This window comes from Phocoena phocoena, chromosome 5, assembly GCF_963924675.1.
Source record: "Phocoena phocoena chromosome 5, mPhoPho1.1, whole genome shotgun sequence".
Taxonomy (NCBI): domain Eukaryota; kingdom Metazoa; phylum Chordata; class Mammalia; order Artiodactyla; family Phocoenidae; genus Phocoena; species Phocoena phocoena.
The window spans coordinates 13963879-13984184 of NC_089223.1; the positions used below are offsets into that span (position 1 = coordinate 13963879).

Genomic DNA, 20306 nt, shown 5'->3' on the forward strand with positions numbered 1-20306 from the left:
CCCGATGCAGCCAAAAAATAAATAAATAAAGGGGAAAAAAGGGCTAGCCATCAGTCTTATTTAAAAAGAAGATGTGGTACATATACACCATGGAATACTACTTAGCCATAAAAAGGACAAAATAATGCCATGTGCAGCAACATGGATGTACCTAGAGATTATCATACTAAGTGAAGTGAGTCAGAAAGAGAAAGATAAATACAATATTACTTACAGGTGGAACCTAAAATATGACACAAATGAACCTACCTATGAAACAGAAACAGAATAAGGGATATAGAGAAGAGACTTACGGTTGTCAAGGGGGAGGGGGGTGGGGGAAGGAGGGATTGGGAGTTTGGGATCAGCAGATGCAAACTATTATATAGAGAATGGACAAAAACAAGGTCCTACTGTATAGCACAGGGAACTATATTCAATATCCTGTGATAAAGCATAACGGAAAAGAATGTGTGTGTGTGTGTGTATATATATATATATATATATATGTATGTATAACTGAGTCACTGCTGTACAGCAGTAATTAACACAACATTGTAATTTAATTGTACTTCAATTAAAAAATAAATTTTAAAAAATGATGCTGTAGAAGTCTATTTAATAATACATGGATATTGCAACATTATGCTTTAAGTAAAAAAATATATTTAGAATCCTTATTTTAAAATCCTATTTATGCTAAGAAAATTCCAGTAGTATACATATCAATCTTTTTTAAAGCTACCTCTGGATGACAAAATGACAGGATTATAGGTATTTTTTTCTTTGAACGTTTTTCTGTGTTTCCCAAATTTTCTATAATGTATATTTGCAATCTAAAAATGATGCTAACAAAATTAAATATATACAACAGACTCTAAAATGAAATACTGGTTACACATATAGGTTTTTCTGTGGACTATTACTGAGTCCAGCCTATGAGCCTTGGACAACTTATTTTACGAGGCCATGGAAAGGACAAGCTGATGTTTGACAGGTAGAGTTGCATTTAGCGTTCCAAAAAGCAATTCAATCCACTTAACGTCACGACACTCCAAATGTCATGGAACTGTCAGTATGAATTGCTTACCAACACACTGGCAAGCCAATATCATAAGCTTTTAGAGAAAAGACAGGTCTTGAAGATCCTAGGCTTATTCCCTCATTTTACAGAGAAGGAGATACGGGCTCCGAGCATTCTGTTTAAGTGACCAACTGAAGGTCAGCTGGTGATAGAACTAGGCCTAGAACATAAGACTCCTGACCTCTAGTCCCATGCTGTTTTCTAAACTCAAACTGCTTTAGTTGCTTGTGTTTGATTCTTCCTAAAGACAATGTTCAGCTTGTGCTTATGGATCCTGAAAGCATGCCACACATAGGAAAAGAGATCTGCATGTATATTAAACATCTATGTAACACATCTATTTAGAGTCTGCCTTCATTAGTTATTTATGACTGATACAAGCTGTGATGTGCCCCACTTCTCTTTTCCATTTCCAATGCTGTTAATTAAGTCGCTCAGAGAGTTTAGAAAAAGACAAAGTGGGAAACGTTTCATTGTGACTTAAGGAAATTTAACTTCAGAGTATTCAGAGGATTTTTTAAAAATATTATGCATCTGTCCTGTAATGAAAATGACAGCTTTAAAGCATCTCTACATTCAGCCTTCCGAACACATCACAGTGGTTTCTGTTCTCCTAACACCCTATAGCGTGAGGACACATCCAGCCAAATGGCACTACTTGCAGTAAGCAAGGGCCGTGAGCCACATACGCGTGGCTGTCCTTCCTTCGTAGTCATTTAGACACATCTCCTGGAGGGTCATATAACACTGAAGCGGCCATGAAGAGCTTCCTTACATTCTAAGTGGTAGCCATGTCATTCCGGAGGTGGCAGAACCTCAAAATATTTCTCAGGGTCATTCAGTTTCCTCTGAGACAATAACTCATCAAGAATATGAAGACCTACTATGTATCTAACACTGTGAGAAATACATAAATTTACAGGGCTGTTCTCTTAGCCTACCAAGGAGCTTAAAAGCTTAGCTGGGGAGATGCAACTACTAGTGAAATGATGAGAAAACCACTGAGTGCCGAAGCAGCCAGGCAGATAAAAGCATCACGTGCTACAGCAAAACTGGGGGCAGAATCGTTTAGTATTTCTGGAGAAATGATAGGCTTCGAGATGAGACGGATTAGAAAGGGCCAGAAGAGTGGAAGAGAAGCTTTCTGAAGAAGTCGTCATGTTGAAACTTGCTACAGGGTTAGGATTAGGGCTGCTTGGCAATGGCAGCCCTTGTCTTCACTCTGGATGCCCCTGGTGGAGTGTAAAGCAAGTTCTAGGGAGTTAAAGTTGCTCTGATGTCTTCGGAGAGCACGTCAGCTCCTGAGGCCCACAGAAAAAGCAGCAGACTGCCTGAAGCATCTTCATCTTGGAATTCCCTCTAGATCTCTGTAGTCCAGGCTATGGAGAGCGGGAGGGCCTAGGGAAGCAGGGAACCGTCCTGGTACTTAGGTAGATTTCCTTCATTTTCCTATAAACTGACTGACAAAGGACTAGGGATTTCTAAGTCTAGTTTTTCTATGAGTATCAGGAAGGCTGTTAAACCTCAATGTCCACACGAGAAGCTGGAAGAGAGCCGCCATGGGGATTGAAAAGGGGCCTCTTCACCTGGTATTTTAAGATTAAAATGAGAAACTGCAGTTTGACCTCAACTAGATTGAGACCCCAAAAGCTCACTCACCATAGACTATGACAGTTGCGGTCGTGCTTTTCCTCTTGGCGACAATGTTTTTGGCCACGCAAGTGTAGTTCGCAGTATCCGAGAGGCGGGCCTGCTTGATGATGAGGTTGTGATCGATAGTAATATAAAAATTCCGATCTGCAACAGGATCAATGATATCTTCATTTTTCAACCATTCCACCTAAAGATGCACGAGAGAAACAGATCAATTCCCAGTATGGGTCCCTTGATGGCTGTGTGTCCTAACTTTTGTTTTGCAGTGTGGATAACATTGTTCTACGCCAGGGACTTCTGCAAAGTGGAGAAAGTAACTTTCTGAGGTCACATTAAGTATCACTCACCTGCCAAACATGCTGATTCTGTCTGTACTACATTATTCTCAAATGTCAATGACCCGACTGGGAAATACAGTGTTCAAATTGTTTTCACTTTGCCCTCCAGGCAGGAATTGGGGATGTGCATTGCCAAGTTCAGAACCCAATCAAAAATAATAGGCTAAGCATTTCAAACTGAACTCAAACCTTCTGCTATTTGATTTGTTTACTCTTGGCAACTTACCTGCTGCTTTTCAGCAGAGAATATAAGGACTATTAAAAAAGCTCAAAAGGCATCTTAGACATCGTGTAGCTCTAATAAAACATTTGGATGATTTATGTGTAGCATGTGGATTAAATTCCCCTAAAAGTGCACTTACTTTAAAATATAGCAAACACATATTTAGAGATGTATCTAAGGCAAAATCTTGGGAGGAAAAAAAAAAAAAAGGTTTTCTACTAACTCTCAATATAATCTAAATAGCATATAAGTCATAGTCAAATTTCTCTTTTTGTCTATCTCTAGCATCAAATCTTTGGCTTACGGTTTGCTTCTGGAGAACCTGACCTAAGACATGACTGTTCAAAACTACTGAACTATTTTTCCTGTGCAAATATCAGTTTAGCAACAGCAATGTTAGCCTTACAGAATGAAAGGAGGGAAGTACATCTGTATAAGATGTCCTTATGAAGGATAAACTATTTCTTGTTCCATAAATTGCCTTTTTCCCCTATGCACAGGTTTTTCCATAAAGCAAAACAACATTGATATTTACCACACTTAAACTTTCCTTTTACATTAGTGTGGATACCCATACAAGTAACCTTTAGTGGTAGGGAGTCAATAGTATTGCCATTTTCAAAATCTTAAGGAGCTTCCCTTGCACCACAAGAGGTCTGGAAATTAATCTCTAAATCTGTCAGTGGGCCGGATGTTACACAGCTCTAAATTACATCTAACACAGGGACTCTAAAACAATGATTCCCTAATCCTTAAAAGAGAGGACAAAATTTAAAGGGAAAAATAAAATACAATTATCTTAAAATAAACATATGAGAATGTAGATAAGAGTAACTATTTGTAAAGACGTAAATTTTGAAATACCTTAACAGTGTTGATATTTACACTAATGGAAGTGAGAAAGCGTGAAATCCATCTAAAATAGTGGAGTTTTAAAACATGCATTTTGTTTTCAATAAAGACAGCACATTCAGTCCTGTGCTTGGATATATCTGATGAGAGATGCACACTCACTTGACCTGGATTTTCTCAAACTTCGGCCCTACATGTGCGGTAATATGATCTTGCTACAAGTGCAAGAGGAAAGGGAGCAAGATTCAGACTATTAGAAAACTGCTTGATGATAATTGAAAGCTGACGTTAATATCTTCTGAAGCTAATCTTTACACAGATTATCTTTGCCGTTTGAAAGAAAGCTTTCCACTTACAGAAGGTCCTGTGGCTCCCCTGATTTGTTCTTAGATCCCGTGTGTGTGTGGGGGGGCGGGGGGGCACACGCGTGGGCATGCGCAGTTTTCTTTCAAGGACCCATACCTTCTACTTTGCTTTGAAGGATGGCCCTCAGGCTTCTAGATGTTTTGCTTCGAACTACCTAGGGGTTCACAGCTCCCCCCACCACCACTTTCTCCTTTGCTGTGACCTCACAGGTATGGAAACAAGCCCTGTGTCCAATCAGGTTGGAACCTGAGTTGTTACTCTCCAGAGCTACCTCCTTGAGATATCTTCTAAACGTATACTTTCTGGGCTCCTTCTTTTCTCTCCTGCTTGCTCCACCCACTTACAGGACTCTCCTGGGAGCATTTCTATAACAAACCATTTGCATTCAAACCTCTGCCTCGTGGTTTACTTCTGGAGAACCTGATCTAAGTCAGGACTGTTCGAAACTATGGTTTCTTCTATGTACATAATAGTTAACAACAGTAATGCTATACTGATCATAAATGACACAAAGAGATCCCAAGGGATACTGCAAACCACCTGTTTATTTGAAAAGTTTATTATGTGGAAGAAAAAAAGGATTCTGCACTGCTGGCAAAACATTTAAAAAGACTTGCGTGATTACTGGGTATATATGATCTCTACTTTCTCATACGTGACTCTGTTATTTTCCTCAGGTGTCTCTCATCAACATCGGAGCAGTGATTATGACCTGAGATACGAGGACCCCTATAAATGCTGAGGCAGTAACCCTGAACCCTGTGAGGGACATGGCCCTCCTCCCCTAATTCTGGCTTTCACCCAGGGAAACTCTGCTTCGATTTATTCTCTACACTGGGCTTGCCTGTATGTCTTTGTTTGAAGAAACAATGAAATCTACAGAGAGAAAAGAGCTGTAGGAATGAAGGACCCAAGGACTCGGGCTTTTAGCAAGATGCCCCCCTCCCAGTTCCCTATGCCCCAGAACTCCCAGTCTTGTCACCAAGTCCTGTTTTGAGACCTGATCTCCAGGAGGAGCTCAGGTCTGGACCACAGGTCATCACTCACCTCCTGCGCTAGAATCACCATCTTGCTCAGCACATCTCCATCACCCACCCTCCAAAACGTTTGAAACCCTTCCTCACTACCTTGGAACACGGCACCAACATCTTCCAAAATTTCAACCTCTGTTCAGATTGTTTTCTTCGCTTTTCTCTAACTAAATCCTAGCTCTTTCATGCTGCTGCTGTTTCTTCTAGAGTCCTCTCAAGTGGGGATGTCTTGATTTCCCACACCCAACGTACCACGAGGACTGGGGATTCAGTAAGTGTTCTCCTCGATCCACATTGTCTGCTCTACCTTCGCATCCTTGCAGTGAAACGTGGCTGTGCAAAGCCATGTTGCATGGTGTAATCTTACGTTCATGATGACAGAACTCAAGTGGGCCCTAAATTCTGCCAAAAGATGGTACAGTACCTCCAACGTCTGTTCACTGTCCCACACTCCTAGACAGCTATTTCACACCTTCTCCTCTCTGCTTAAACACTACCTCCCCTGCTATCCTCACTTTCGGCCAATGACCAAGGTTTCCATGTCACAGAGAAAACTGACAATCACCAGACATCTCCCAAAGCTCCCACTACCCACCTACCACCGTTCTGCACCCTCCCTCCTGTTACTAGGGCAGCTCTCTGCCCCTATGTGTCACCTCTCACTTGTAGTCTGCATCCCAATCCTGTTCTCTTATTCAAGGGCAAGCCCCAGGAATTCTCTCTTACATCATGAATTTCCCACTACACAGAATCATTTTCACCAGCATACAGACACGTGGTTACTTTACACAACTTAAAAGAAAATCCCTCCCCACTCATTTCTGCCTTTAGTCACCCCCACGTTCCTTTGCTCACCTTAAAAGACACCTTGGAATACTTGTTTGTACATTCTCTCCAGTTCCTGTCCTCTTCATCGCTACTGAATCCACTCTAATTCACACTGACCTCCAATGTTAGAACTGCTCTCTTTCCAAGGTACCAGTTACTTTGACTCTGTTAGATGGACTGGTGAGGTTTTAGTACTTGACTCAGCAGCAGCATTTGACCCCATCGGTTTCTCCCTCCTCCTTGCCTGCTTTCTCCAGACGGGGCACTTTCTTAATTTTTGTCCCATCTCCTCCCATTCCCCCCCAGCTTCCTTGGGTTTAGGTCTGTTCTTCCTGGGTAGCTCTGTCCTTGGACCGCTTCTTTTTTCTATTTCCCATCCATAGTCACTTTCTTGGTGAGCTAATCCAGTCTCATGCGGATGACTCCTAAATTTATCTCCAGTCTAGACCCCGTCCTTGAACTTCAGACTCATTAATCCAACTGCCTTCTTGCAGCTCCACTGGGTTGTCTGATAACGATCCCCCGAACTGCCCTCCAAAGCTGTTCCTCCCACCACCTTACCCGTCTCAGTTAAGGCCAACTCCGTCCTTCTAGTAACCTAGACAGAAACCTCAGGCTTGGCCTTGACTACTCTCCTCCTCTCCCCTTTGCTGATTTGATGTCAGAGCGGCATATCAGAATCTAACCACTTCTTGTCCCCTCAGCACCACTCCCTTCCCTGAGCAGATCACCATCATTTCTCTCCTGGATTACTGCAACAACTTTCTGTCTGTATCTTTACTTTTCCCCTTGGTCCTAACATCTATTCTCAACACAGTAGAGTGATCCTTAAACCCTAAGTCAGATCACGCTATAGCTCATCTCCAACCCTCCAGTAGCCCCCTATGTTGCTCAGTGTCAACCCCAAAATCCTTACAAGGACCCACAAGGTCCTGCATCACCAGGAACCCTGACCTCTCTGAGATCACCTAGTTTACTCTCGCCCTTTCTCTCATCTTTCTAGATGCTGACTCCTTTGCTGGTTCTTACACACATCACGGGTGCTCTTGCCTTGGGGATGTTGAGTCTGCTGGCACCTGCCTGGAATAATCTTTCCCCCAATAAGTCTGCTCTCTTCTCTCCTTCAGGTCTTTACTCAGATGTCACCTTCTCAGTGAGTCACTTCCTAATCAACCTTTAAAACTGCAACATCTCCCTCTGAGTATGCCTGCAATCCCTCACTCTCTTTTATTTTCTTCATCTCATATAGTCTGTATGTTACTTGTTAGTTGTCTCCTCTACCAGAATGTAAGCTCCACGGATTTGGGTCTATTTTTTGATCACTGTTATAGTCCCGTGGCCTGGAATTGGCAGATAGTAGGTGCTTAATTAGTATTTGCTAAATGTAAGGACAAAACAACACATGTAGTAGGTCAAGTCTGTTATACGTATTTTTAGATCTCCATAAAGTTGGTGCTTTAACTGTCAAATTTAAAAATGAATATATATGGTGAGAGCAATTTTAAACATCCCTTCTAGCTAAGTTCTGCTGGAGATTAAGAACACAAGTCTCCACTGCCTAAGGTCAAATCCTACAGAGCTGGCCTGGCCTCCAAGTGGACTCACTGGAGAAATCATGACATAGAAGAGGGCCTCTGGAATGATGCTAGGGGACCTCCAGTGTTTCACTGCCATTTGTAAGTATGAGTCTGAAGTGTCCAGTGGCCAACATGTTTTAACTAAGGATTCTTTGAAAACGGAACTCTCTCTAGCCCACATTATACCTGTATGTCTGCTTCAGAATTTTAAGGTATTTGAGTAATTATTGTGGAATTTCATCTGGTAAGCACAGAATCTAGGTGATCACAGTAAACCTGAGACTGTAACACAGCTTCCCAAGAGCTTTCAATTTCAATAAACAAAGATGCACCTTGTTATTTCAATTCCATTCCGCAAACACTGAGTACGTACTATGTACTATGCATAGTACTATGTACTATGTGTCAAGTGTTGCGGGATAAAGGGAAAAATCAGATAAGTGCTTCCCTTAGGCTTATGTAGCATTCGCTACGTAAGAAGACAAACCTATAAACTAGTAATTACAATGTGACAGAGAAACAACAGACATGTGCAAGGATGGAAGCATATCGGGGTTCAAATTATGTGAGGAGAGGACATTTGAACCAGTTTCTCGGGGATGGAGTTAAGCTTGTTGGGAAGGCAAAGGAAAGCGTGGGATGAAGGATGAAGAGGATATTGCAGGAAGAGGAAGCAGCAGGGGCTTCACACAGGCTTGAAGCCTCTTGGGAAGTCTGAGCGCTGGGCAGTGGTATTAGCTGCACAGCCAGGGCAAGCTGAACAAGGATGGAGAAGTTGCTTTCAGGACATCACTGAGGGACTCCCATGCCGTGATCCACTGAGGGGTTTAAAGAGAAGAGGCATTACGATGCTTTGCTTTAAGAATGACTATTTTAGGGGGCAGTGTGGATTACTAGGGAGGCACAGTGGAAGCTGGAAAGCAGTTAAAAAGGCTACTGTCGCAGTCCTGGTGAAAGACCATGAAGACTGAATTAAGGAAGGACCAACGGGACTGGGGAGAAAAGAATGGATACAGAAAGTAATTTGAAGGGGCAAGGGATATCGCAGAAGAGTTGCCTATATGTGGAAAGGAGGGTGCGAGACAAAACCATCTCGTTTCTGGCTTGGGGACCTGTGTGTAGATCAGGGATAAAGGAGGCAGACAAGATTTAAGGGCTGAGAGGATAATGATGAGCTGATTTGGCTGATCTTACAAGGAATCCAGATAGTACGGCATGATCCTCTACAATAGCTAAATTGCCCAAAATACTCCAGCTATTTCCATGAAAAGGGGATTTTTTTCCTCTAAAGTTCTGAAATACAAAAATAACAACAATAAAACCCTCATTACTTCTGCTTCTCTTAGATCACAGCACTAAGAACAGAACACAGATATTGATTAAAAGGATAAAACAACATTTATTCCCATTTTGGTTAATTAAAAACTCAGGAGAGGATGTATGGGAGGGAAAACAGTGTGTGAGAATAATTCTGTTTATTGTGTAAAGGGCTGTCTGAATCAGCAAGATATATCAATATAAAAGGCTTACAGATGTATTCTTTTATTAAAAATATATATCCTTTTCATGCAGTATCTCCAGCACTCAACACCATCAAATAAAGTGGCACTCTTCCACTTGAAGCAATTTCACAGTGAGCCTCCTTACGTAAACTGTATGTAAAATCCCAAGAAACAATACAGTATCTTTTGTAGTGCTAGAAATTAACTGTATTGAGTATTTAAGTATTTAATTATACTTTTGCAATGCTACTTATTTGTAAGCTAATCTTGGTTAATCAGGAGTCAGTACTCGGGTCTGGCCTCTGAATTCTGTTCGTATTTTCTTCATTTCAGTGCTTCTTGTTGACTTCACCCTGAGACTTGGCTTCTTCTCACCCCTCCCATTTAGCAAACCATTTGATTTATACAAGGGAGAAGTCTTTCTGAGTTAGAAGTTATTTTTAGCTATGTATATATAAAACATTCAAAAAGAGAGAAAAATAGGTTGAAGTTCAGAAAACAATAAGAGGCTTCGCCCATAAACCATAACTTGTCAGGGTTGCAGTGAGGCAGAGCACTGCTTCTGTCCTTGTGGCTCAGTAACTGCGGTCTTTTCAATAATTTGGAGCATATGTGAAGTAATTTACTCAAGTGTTTATGAAGACATAGGATTTTGTTAACAGGTAATAAGAATAATTATGAGGAAATGTTAGGATATCCTGTGTGCATATTTGGTTGCTGATTGGTACTGATTATCCCATTGTGTGCCACGGAGAATCTTACTGTAAGAAGCAGTTCCTCCAGTACCAGATGAGAGGGCTGCTCTCAGGCCAGACTGCCTGGGTTCAAAACCCATTTCTGTGCCTCTCGGGAAAATTTCTTTTCTTCTATGTGCCCCAGAGTCCTCATTTATAACATGAGGAAATTATAAAATTGATTCCATAAGGTTTTTGAGGATTAAATGAGTTAATACACAAATTACTTAGTGATTGGCATATAGTCAATATTCTTAAATTATTATTAGTATTACATTAAGAATATTCTAAAGGAGCTGGGACAAAATCCAAACAACTCTACAAAAAAACAGAGAAGTGGCATTCATCTAAAAACAAAAGTGAAAGGAGAGATCAAAATGGTGGAGTAGGGGGTTTCCCTGGTAGCGCAGTGGTTGCGGGTCCGCCTGCCGATGCAGGGGACACGGGTTCGTGCCCCGGTCCGGGAAGATCCCACATGCCGCGGAGCGGCTGGGCCTGTGAGCCATGGCCGCTGAGCCTGCGCGTCCGGAGCCTGTGCTCTGCAACGGGAGAGGCCACAGCAGTGAGAGGCCCGCGTACCGCAAAAAAAAAAAAAAAATGGTGGAGTAGGAGGATGTAGCGTTCACCTCCCCCCATGAACACATCAAAAACATATCTACATGTGGAGCAATTCTCACTGAAAACAAACTGGAGACTGGCAGAAAGACTCTTGTACCGCCAAGGCTATAAGAAAGATCCTCACAGAATCGAGTAAGAAGGGAAGAGACGCACGATCGGGTCAGGACCTGTGCCCCTGGAAGGGGACATAGAGAAAAATGGAGATTACAAGGAGAAAGATCTGCCCTAGGGAGTGGGCAGTTCAAGCCACATATTGGGTGCCCCAGCCCTAGGGTCCAACAGTGGGAAGACAGGTCCCCTTAGCTGGTTTGAAAACAAGTGGGACAAACAGGAGGGCTGTAAGGAACCTAAACTCTGCTTGTGAAGACTGTGCAGATGCTTCCTGACTCCCAGAAACAAGGCAGAAGAAGCGGGTTGACACTTCCGGGGCCTTGGCCAGTGTCCCGTGACTGCCCCAGCACATGCCGGAGCCTGAGCCAAGCACCTGCTCTGGACACTCCTGCTCCACAGCACAGCTCCACGCTAGGAGGAGTGCTGCAGTGGCCGAGGGGAGTGCACAGCTGTGAAAGAGCGGACTGGGACCCAGAACGCATCCAAATGGGGCGAGGGCAGCCATTGCCGGTGCTTGTGGAGGCAGCGCATGGGGAGTGGTCCTGGACCCTGCATGGGGCTGGAGCCACCACAGCCTGTGCCCCAACCACACCAAGTACCCACTTCTCTTGCTCCAGCACTGCTCCCCTATGGGGTGAGGGTGCAGGTGCTGGGAGGGGAGAGAGCAGACACTTAGAGGAAATGGAACCAGCTGAGAACTGACCCTCAAGGTTTCTGCTCCAGCAAATTGGGGCCTGCCTCTGCCCCTAATAGGGTGGTGGTGGCCACTGAGCAGAGGAGAAACCCCAGCTCACACTTGGCTCTGGCTCTAGCACCTCCATCTCAGCTCCACCTCCTACAAAGGTGAAAGCTGCCATACCCTCAGGGAAGATGTGAGTCATAATCATGTCAGATTCAGCTCTTCCACCAAAGCCACTGGGCACACACATATTGTACAGGGATGTTCCCATACAAGAACACTACTTCAAAACCAGAACAGGTAATTGTTTCACCTAATACCATAGAGACAGAGAAAGTTAAGCAAAATGAGAAGACAGAAATTTGTTTCAAATGAAAGAATAAGAGAAAAACCCTGGAAAAGCAAGCAATGAAACAAATAATTTATCAGATAAAGAGTTCAAAGACTGGTAATGAGAATGCTAACTGAATTAGGGAAAATAACAGATGAACACAATGAGAATTTTAACAAAGAACTAGAAAATAAAAAAGAACCAGTCAGAACGTAAGAATACAATAACTGAAATGAAAAACACACTACAAGGAATTAACAGCAGACTAAGGGATACATAAGAATGCATAAGTGATCCAGAGGATAGAATGGAAATCACTCAATCAGAACAGAAAAAAAAATTTTTTAATGAAAGTAATTTAACAGACCTTTGAGACAACAAGAGAATTATAGGGGGCCCAGAATTATAGGGGGCCCAGAATGTGAGGAGAGAGAGAAAAGGACTGAAAATGCATTTGAGGAAATTATTGCTGAACACTTCCTGAACCTGAAGAAGGAAACAGATATTCAGATACAGACAAACCCAAACAGACCCACACCAAGACATGTCATAATTAAAACGGCAAGAGTTAATTAAAGGGAGTTCGAAAGGCAGCAAGAAAAAAAAACGAATCACATACAAGGGAACCTCCACAAGGCTATTAGCTGATTTTCCTGCAGAAACATTGCAGGCCAAAAGGGTGTGGCATGATATAGTTAAAGCGCTGAAAGAGAAAAACCTCCAACTTAGGATACACTATCCAACAAGATTATAATTCAGAATTGAAGGAGAGGTAAAGAACTTCTCAGAAAGCAAGAACTAAGGAGTTCATCAGTGCTAAACCTACCCTAAAAGAAATGTTAAAGGGTCAGTGAAAAGACTACAACAATTAGTAAGACTCTAAAGGAAAAGAAAAATCCCACGAGTAAAGGCAAATATATAGTAAAGGCTATGGATCAACTACTTAAATAAGCTAGTACAAAGACTAAAAGAAAAAAAAATTTAAATCAAGTATAACTACAACAGACACTGAACAGACAAACATAAAGGTGTAAAATATGACATCAAAAACATGACATGTGAGGGAGAGGAATAAAAAAATGTAGATATTTTGGAATGGTTTTGAACTTAAATGACTACTATTTTGAAACAAGTAGATATAGTTATAGGTCAACATATATGGACCGCATGGTTACCACAAATCAAAACCTACAACAAATACACAAGAGCCAGAGAAAGGAACACCAGCATACCAATAAAGAAAATCATCAAACCACAAGAGAAGAAACTAAAAGAGAAGAACAGAGAAGAACTACAAAAATGACCAGAAAAGAAGTAACAAGGGTACAGAGACAAAACAGTGGAGTAGAAGGACATGAGCTCCCCTCTTCTTACAAAAACACCAAAATTACAACTAACTGCTGAAAAACCATTGACCAAAAAATGCTGGAACCTACCAAAAATGGTGCCCTACATCCAAAGACAAAGAAGAAGCCACAAGACAGTAGGAGGGGCACAATTGTGATAAAAATCAAATCTGATACCTACTGAGTGGGTGACCAACAAACTGGAAGATAATTATACCACAGAAATTCTCCCACAGGAGTAAAAGTTCTGAGCTCCACATCAGGTTCCCCAGCCTTGGGGTCTGGTAACAGGAAGAGGAGTCCCCAGAGAATCTGGCTTTGAGGTTACCAGGGTTTCATCACAGAAATTCCACAGGACTGGGGGAAACGGAAACTCCACTATTGGAGGCCGCAAATAAGGTCTTGTGTGCACCAGGACTCAGGGTAAAAAGTAGTGACCTCGTATGAGACTGGGCCAGACCTACCTGCTAGTATTGGAGGGTCTCCTGTGGACATGGGGGGCGACTATGGCTCACTGAGGGGACAAAGACACAGGTGGAAGTAGTTCTAGGATGTACTCATTGGCGTGAGCCCTCCTGGAGGCTGCCATTTTCTTGCCAGGATCTGACCCCACTCAACAGCATGTGGACTCCAGTGCTGGGATGCCACATTCCCACCTATCAGCAGGTGGGCTGCTTAGAGTCTTCTTGAGCACACAGATGTCCCCTAAACACACCCCTCACCCCTCAACATGGCCCAACACACCAGAGGGACAAGACCCAGCTCCACCCACAACTGGGGAGGAAACAGTCCTTCCCACCAGGAAACCTGCACAAGCCTCTTGGACAGCCTTATTCACCAGAGGGCAGACAGAAGAAGCAAGAACAACTACAACCATGCAGCTTGTGGCACGGAAACCACAATCACAGAAAGTTAGACAAAATGAGATAGCAGAGGATTATGTACCAGATGAAGGAACAAGATAAAACCCCAGAAGAACAACTAAGTGAAGTGGAGATAGGCAATCTACCTGGAAAAGAATTCAGAGTAACAATAGTTAAGGTGATCCAAGATCTCAGAAAAAGAATGGAGACAGAGATCAGGAAGATACAAGAAATGTCTAACAAAGACCTAGAAGAACTAAAGGACCAAGACAGATGAACTATACAATAACTGAAATGAAAAATGCACTGGAAGGAATCAACAGCAAAATAACTGAGGAAGGATAAGTGAGCTGGAAGACAGAAGAGTAGAAATCACTGCCACAGAACAGAATAAAGAAAAAAGAATGAAAAGAAATGATGACAATCTAAGAGACCTCTGGGACAAAAATAAATGCACCAACATTCAAATATGGGGGTCCCATAAGGAGAAGAGAGAGAGAAAGGACCTAAGAAAATATATGAAGAGATAATAACCTGAAAACTTCCCTAACATGGGAAAGGAAACAATCACCAAAGCCCAGGAAGCATAGAGTCCCCAGTAGGATAAATCCAAGACAGGGTTCCTCCCAAGGAGGAACACACCGAGACACACAGTAATTAAATTGATAAAAAAATAAAGACAAAGAAAAAAATTAAAAGCAACAAGGAAAAAGCAACAAATAACATAAAAAGGAACTTCCATAAGGTTATCAGCTGATTTCTCACTAGAAATCTGCAGGCCAGAAAGGAATGGCATGATATATTTAAAGTGATGAAAGGGAAGAACCTACAACCAAGAATACTCTACCTATCAAGGCTCTCATTCAGATGACAGAGAAATCAAAAACTTTACAGACAAGCAAAAGCTAAGAGAATTCAGCACCACCAGACCAGCTCTGCAACAAATGCTAAAGGAACTTCTCTAGGAGGAATAGAAAAGGCCCCATCTAGAAACAAGAACATTACAAATGGAAAAGCTCACCAGTAAAGACAAACAGTAAAGGTAGGAAATCAACCACACACAAATATGATATCAAAACCAGCAACTGTGAGGAAGAGGGCACAAATGCAGGATACTGGAAATGCATTTGAAATGAAAAGAACAGCAACTTAAAACAATCTTATTTATATACACACTGCTAAATCATAACCTCATGGTAACCACAAACCAAAAATCTACAATAGATACACACACACAAAAGAAAAAGTAATCCAAACACAACGCTAAAGTCAGTCATCAAATCACAAGAGGAGAACAAAAGAGGAAGGAAAGAAAAAAAAACTTACAAAAACAAATCCAAAACAATTAACAAAATGGCAATAAGAACATACATATCAATAACTACCTCAAATATAAATGGATTAAATGCTCCAACCAAAAGACATAGATTGGCTGAATGGATACAAAAATAAGACCCATATACATTATGTCTACAAGAGACCCACTTCAGACCTAGGGACACATACAGACTGAAAATGAGGGGATGGGAAAAGATATACCATGCAAATGGAAATCAGAAGAAAGCTGGAGCAGAAATACTCATATCACAAAATAGACTACAAAATAAAGACTGCTACAAGAGATAAAGAAAGACACTACATAATAATCAAGGGATCAATCCAAGAAGATGTAGCAATTGTAAACATATATGCACCCAACATAGGAGCACCTCAATATATAAGGCAAATACAAACAGCCATAAAAGAAGAAATTGAAAGTAACACAGTAATAGCTGAGACTTTAACACTCCACTTTAATCAATGGATAGACCATCCAGACAGAAAATCAATAAGAAAACATAGGCCTTAAATGACACATTAGACCAGATAGACTTAAGTGATATTTATAGAGCATCCCATCCAAAAGCAGCAGAATATACATTCTTCTCAAGTACATGGAACATCCTCCAGGATGATCACATGCTGGGCCATGAAGTGAGCCTCAGTAAATTTAAGATAATTGAAATCATACCAAGCATCTTTTCCAAGCACAACACTATGAGATTAGAAATCACCTACAAGAAAAAAAAAAAACTGTAAAGCACACAAACACATGGAGACTACAAAATATGCTACTGAACAACCAATGGATCACTGAAGAAATCAAAGAGGAAATCAAAAAATACCTAGAGACAAATGAAAATGAAAGCACAATGATCCAAAATCTATGGGATACGGCAAAAGCAGTTCTAAGAGAGAAGTTTATAGCAATACAATCTTACTTCAGGAAACAAGAAAAATCACAAATAAAGAACCTATCCTTACACCTAAAGCAACTAGAGAAAGAAGAACAAACAAAACTCAAAGTTAGTAGAAGGAATGAAAGCATAAAAATCAGAGCAGAAATAAATAGAAATAGAAATGAAGAAAACAACAGAAAAGATCAATGAATCTAAAAACTGGTTCTTTGAAAAGATAAACAAAATTGAAAAACCTTTACCCAGACTCATCAAGAAAAAAAGAGGACTCAGATCAATAAAATTAGAAATGAAAACAGAGAAGCTACAACAGACACCACAGAAATACAAAGGATCATAAGAGACTACCACAAGCAACTATATGCCAATTAAATGGACAAATTGGAAGAAATGGACAAATTCTTAGGTACAATCTCCTAAGACTGAACCAGGAATAAACAGAAAATACAAACAGACCTATGACAAAAACTGAAATTGAAACTGTGATTTAAAAACTTCCAACAAACGAAAGTCCAGGACCAGATAGCTTCACAGGTGAATTCTATCAAACATTTTGAGAAGAGTTAACACCTATCCTTCTGAAACTATTCCAAAAAATCGCAGACAAAGGAACACTCCCAAACTCATTCTATGAGCCTACAATCACCGTGATACCAAAACCAGACAAAGATATCACACACAAAAAAGAAAATTACAAGCCAATATCACTGATCAACATAGACACAAAAATCCTCAACAAAATACTAGCAATCCAAATCCAACAATACTTTAAAAGGATCATACACCATGATCAAGTGGGATTTATTCCAGGGATGCAAGGAGTTTTCATTATCTCCAAATCAATCAATGTGACACAACACATCAACAAACTGAAGAATGAAAACCATATGATCATCTCATAGAAGAAAAGGCTTTTGACAAAACCCAACACCCATTTATGATAAAAACTGTCTAGAAAGTGGGCACAGAGAGAACATACCTCAACATAATAAAGGCTATATATGACAAACCTACAGCTAACATCATACTCAATGGTGAAAATGTAAAAGCATTTCCTCTAAGATCAAGAACAAAACAAGGATGTCCACTCTTGCCACTTTTATTCAACATAGTATTGGACGTTCTAGCCACAGAAATCAGAAAAGAATAAGAAATAAAAGGAATCCAAACTAGAAAAGAAAAAAAACTCACTGTGTGCAGATGACATAATACTACACATAAAAATCCTAAAGACACTACCAGAAAACTACTAGAGCTCATCAATGAATTTGGTAAAGTTGCAGGTTACAAAATTAATACACAGAAATCTGTTGCATTTCTATACACTAACAATGAAAGATCAGAAAGAGAAATTCAACAAAGTACCCCATTTACCATCACATCAGAAAGAATAAAATACTTAGGGATCAACTTACCTCATGAGACAACCTGTACTCTGAAAACTATAGGAGACTGATGAAAGAAATCGAAGACAACACCAAAAAATGGAAAGATATACCACGTTCTTGGATTGGAAGAATCAATATTGTCAAAATGATTATACTGCCCAAGGCAATCTAGACATTTAATGCAATCCCTATCAACTTACCAATGACATTCTTCACAGAACTAGAACAAAAAAAAAAATCTTAAAACTCGGATGAAGACACAAAAGACCCCAAATAGCCAAAGCAATCTTGAGAAAGAAAAATGGAGCTGGAGGAATCAGGTTCCCTGACTTCAGACTCCATATACTACAAAGTTACAGTCATCAAAATAGTATGGTACTAACACAAAAACAGAAATATAGATCAATGGAACAGGATAGAAAGCCCAGAGATAAACCCATGCACGTATGCTCAATTAATCTATGACAAAGGAGGCAAAACTATATAATGGAGGAAAGACATACTCTTCAACAAATGATGCTGGGAAAACTGGACACCTGCATGTAACAAAAAAGGAAATTAGAAAACTCTTAAACATCATACATAAAAATAAACTCAAAATGGATTAAAGACCTAAATGTAAGACTGGATACTAAAAAAACCCTTAGAGGAAAACATAGGCACAACACTCTCTGACATAAATCACAGAAAGATCTTTTTAGGTACATCTCCTGGAGCAATGGAAATAAAACCAAAAATAAACAAATGGGACCTAATTAAACTGAAAACCTTTTGTACAGCAAAGAAAAACATAAACAAAACAAAAAGACAACACACAGAATGAACTAGAACAAATAATCCTAAATGTTTTATGGAAACATAAAAGGCTCCAAATAGCCAAAGCAATCTTGAGAAAAAAGAACAAACCTGAAGATGTCATGCTCCCTGACTTCAGACTATACAACAAAACTACAGTAATCAAAACAGTATGGACAAACAATATATGCTGGAGAGGGTGTGGAGAGAAGGGAATCCTCCTACACTGCTGATGGGAATGTAAATTGGTACAGCCATCATGGAGAACAGTATGGAAGTTCCTTAAGAAACTAAAAACAGAGCTATCATATGATCCAACCATCCTACTCCTGGGCATATATCTGGAAAAAAGCATGGTTTGAAAGGATACATGCACCCCAATGTTCACTGCAGCACTGTTTACAATAGCCAAGGCATGGAAGCAATCTGAATGCCCATCGGGAGATGAGTGGATAAAGAAGATGTGGTACATATCTGCAATGGAATATTACTCAGCCATAAAAAAGAACAAAATAATGCCATTTGCAGCAACATGGTTTGAACTAGAGATTGTTACACTGTGTGAAGTGAGACAAAGAAAAATATCATATGATACTGCTTTTATGTGGAATCTAAAAAGAGACTACAAGTGAACTTATCTACAAAACCAAAAGAGAGTTACAGATGTAGAAAATAAACTTATGGCTACCGGGGGGGGGGCTAAAAATTAGAAGACTGGTATTGACACATACACATTACTATATGTAAAACAAATAATTAAGAAATACCTAGTGTATAGCACAAGGAACTCTACTCAGTACTCTGTAATGGCCTATATGGGGAAAGAATCTAAAATAAGTGTGGATATATGTATTTGTATAACAGAGTCACTTTTATGTACACCTGAAACTAACAGAACATTGTTAATCAACTATACTCCAATATAAAATAAAAATTAAAAAAAGAAAAGAAGTAACAAAATGGCAATAAGAACATACCTATCAATAATCACTTTAAATGTCAATGGACCAAAGGCTCCAATCAAAAGACGTAGGGTGGCTGACTGTATATAAAAAACAAGAACCACTGATATGCTATTTAAAAGACACTTCAGAGCTAATCACACACAGATTGAAAGTGAGGGGATGGAAAAAGATATTTCATGCAAATGGAAACAACAAGAAAGCAGGGGCAACAATACTCATATCAGGCAACACAGACTTTAAACCAAAGTCTATAACAAAAGTCACAGGGCACTGTATAATGAAAAGGGGATCAACGCAAGAAGAGGATATTATACTCATCATCACATATGCATGTAAGACAGGAGCATGAAAATATACAAAGCAAATATTAACAAACAAAAAGGGAGAAACTGACAATAAAACAGTAACTGTAGGGAACTTTAACACCCCACTTATATCAATGGACAGATCATCCAGACAGAAAGTCAATAAGGAAACAGCCATCTTAAATGACACAACAGACCAGGTGGACTTAATAGGTATCTATGGGATATTCCATACAAAAACAGCAGATAACACATTTTCAAGTGCATGCAGAACATTCTCCAGGAAAGATCACATTCTAGGCCACAAAACAAGTCCCACCAAATTTAAGAGGATAGAAATTATATCAAGCATTTTTCTGACTACAACAATATGAAACTAGAAATCAACTACAGTAATTACAATGGGAAAAACACAAAAATGTGGAGACTAAACAAAATGCTACTACGAAATCAGTGGGTCAATGAATAAATCACAGAGGAAAACAGAAAATACCTTGAGAC

At 40.2% G+C, this 20306-nt stretch overlaps 1 protein-coding gene across 1 annotated transcript in view; it reads right to left on the reverse strand.

Moving 5' to 3' along the window:
- UNC5C (unc-5 netrin receptor C) overlaps positions 1–20306 on the reverse strand; it is a 394162-nt gene that overhangs the window by 66101 nt on the left and 307755 nt on the right. Inside the window, exon 5 of the mRNA XM_065877433.1 lies at positions 2723–2903. Within this exon, the coding sequence (XP_065733505.1) occupies positions 2723–2903 (181 nt within the window). The remainder of the gene's footprint in view (positions 1–2722; positions 2904–20306) is intronic.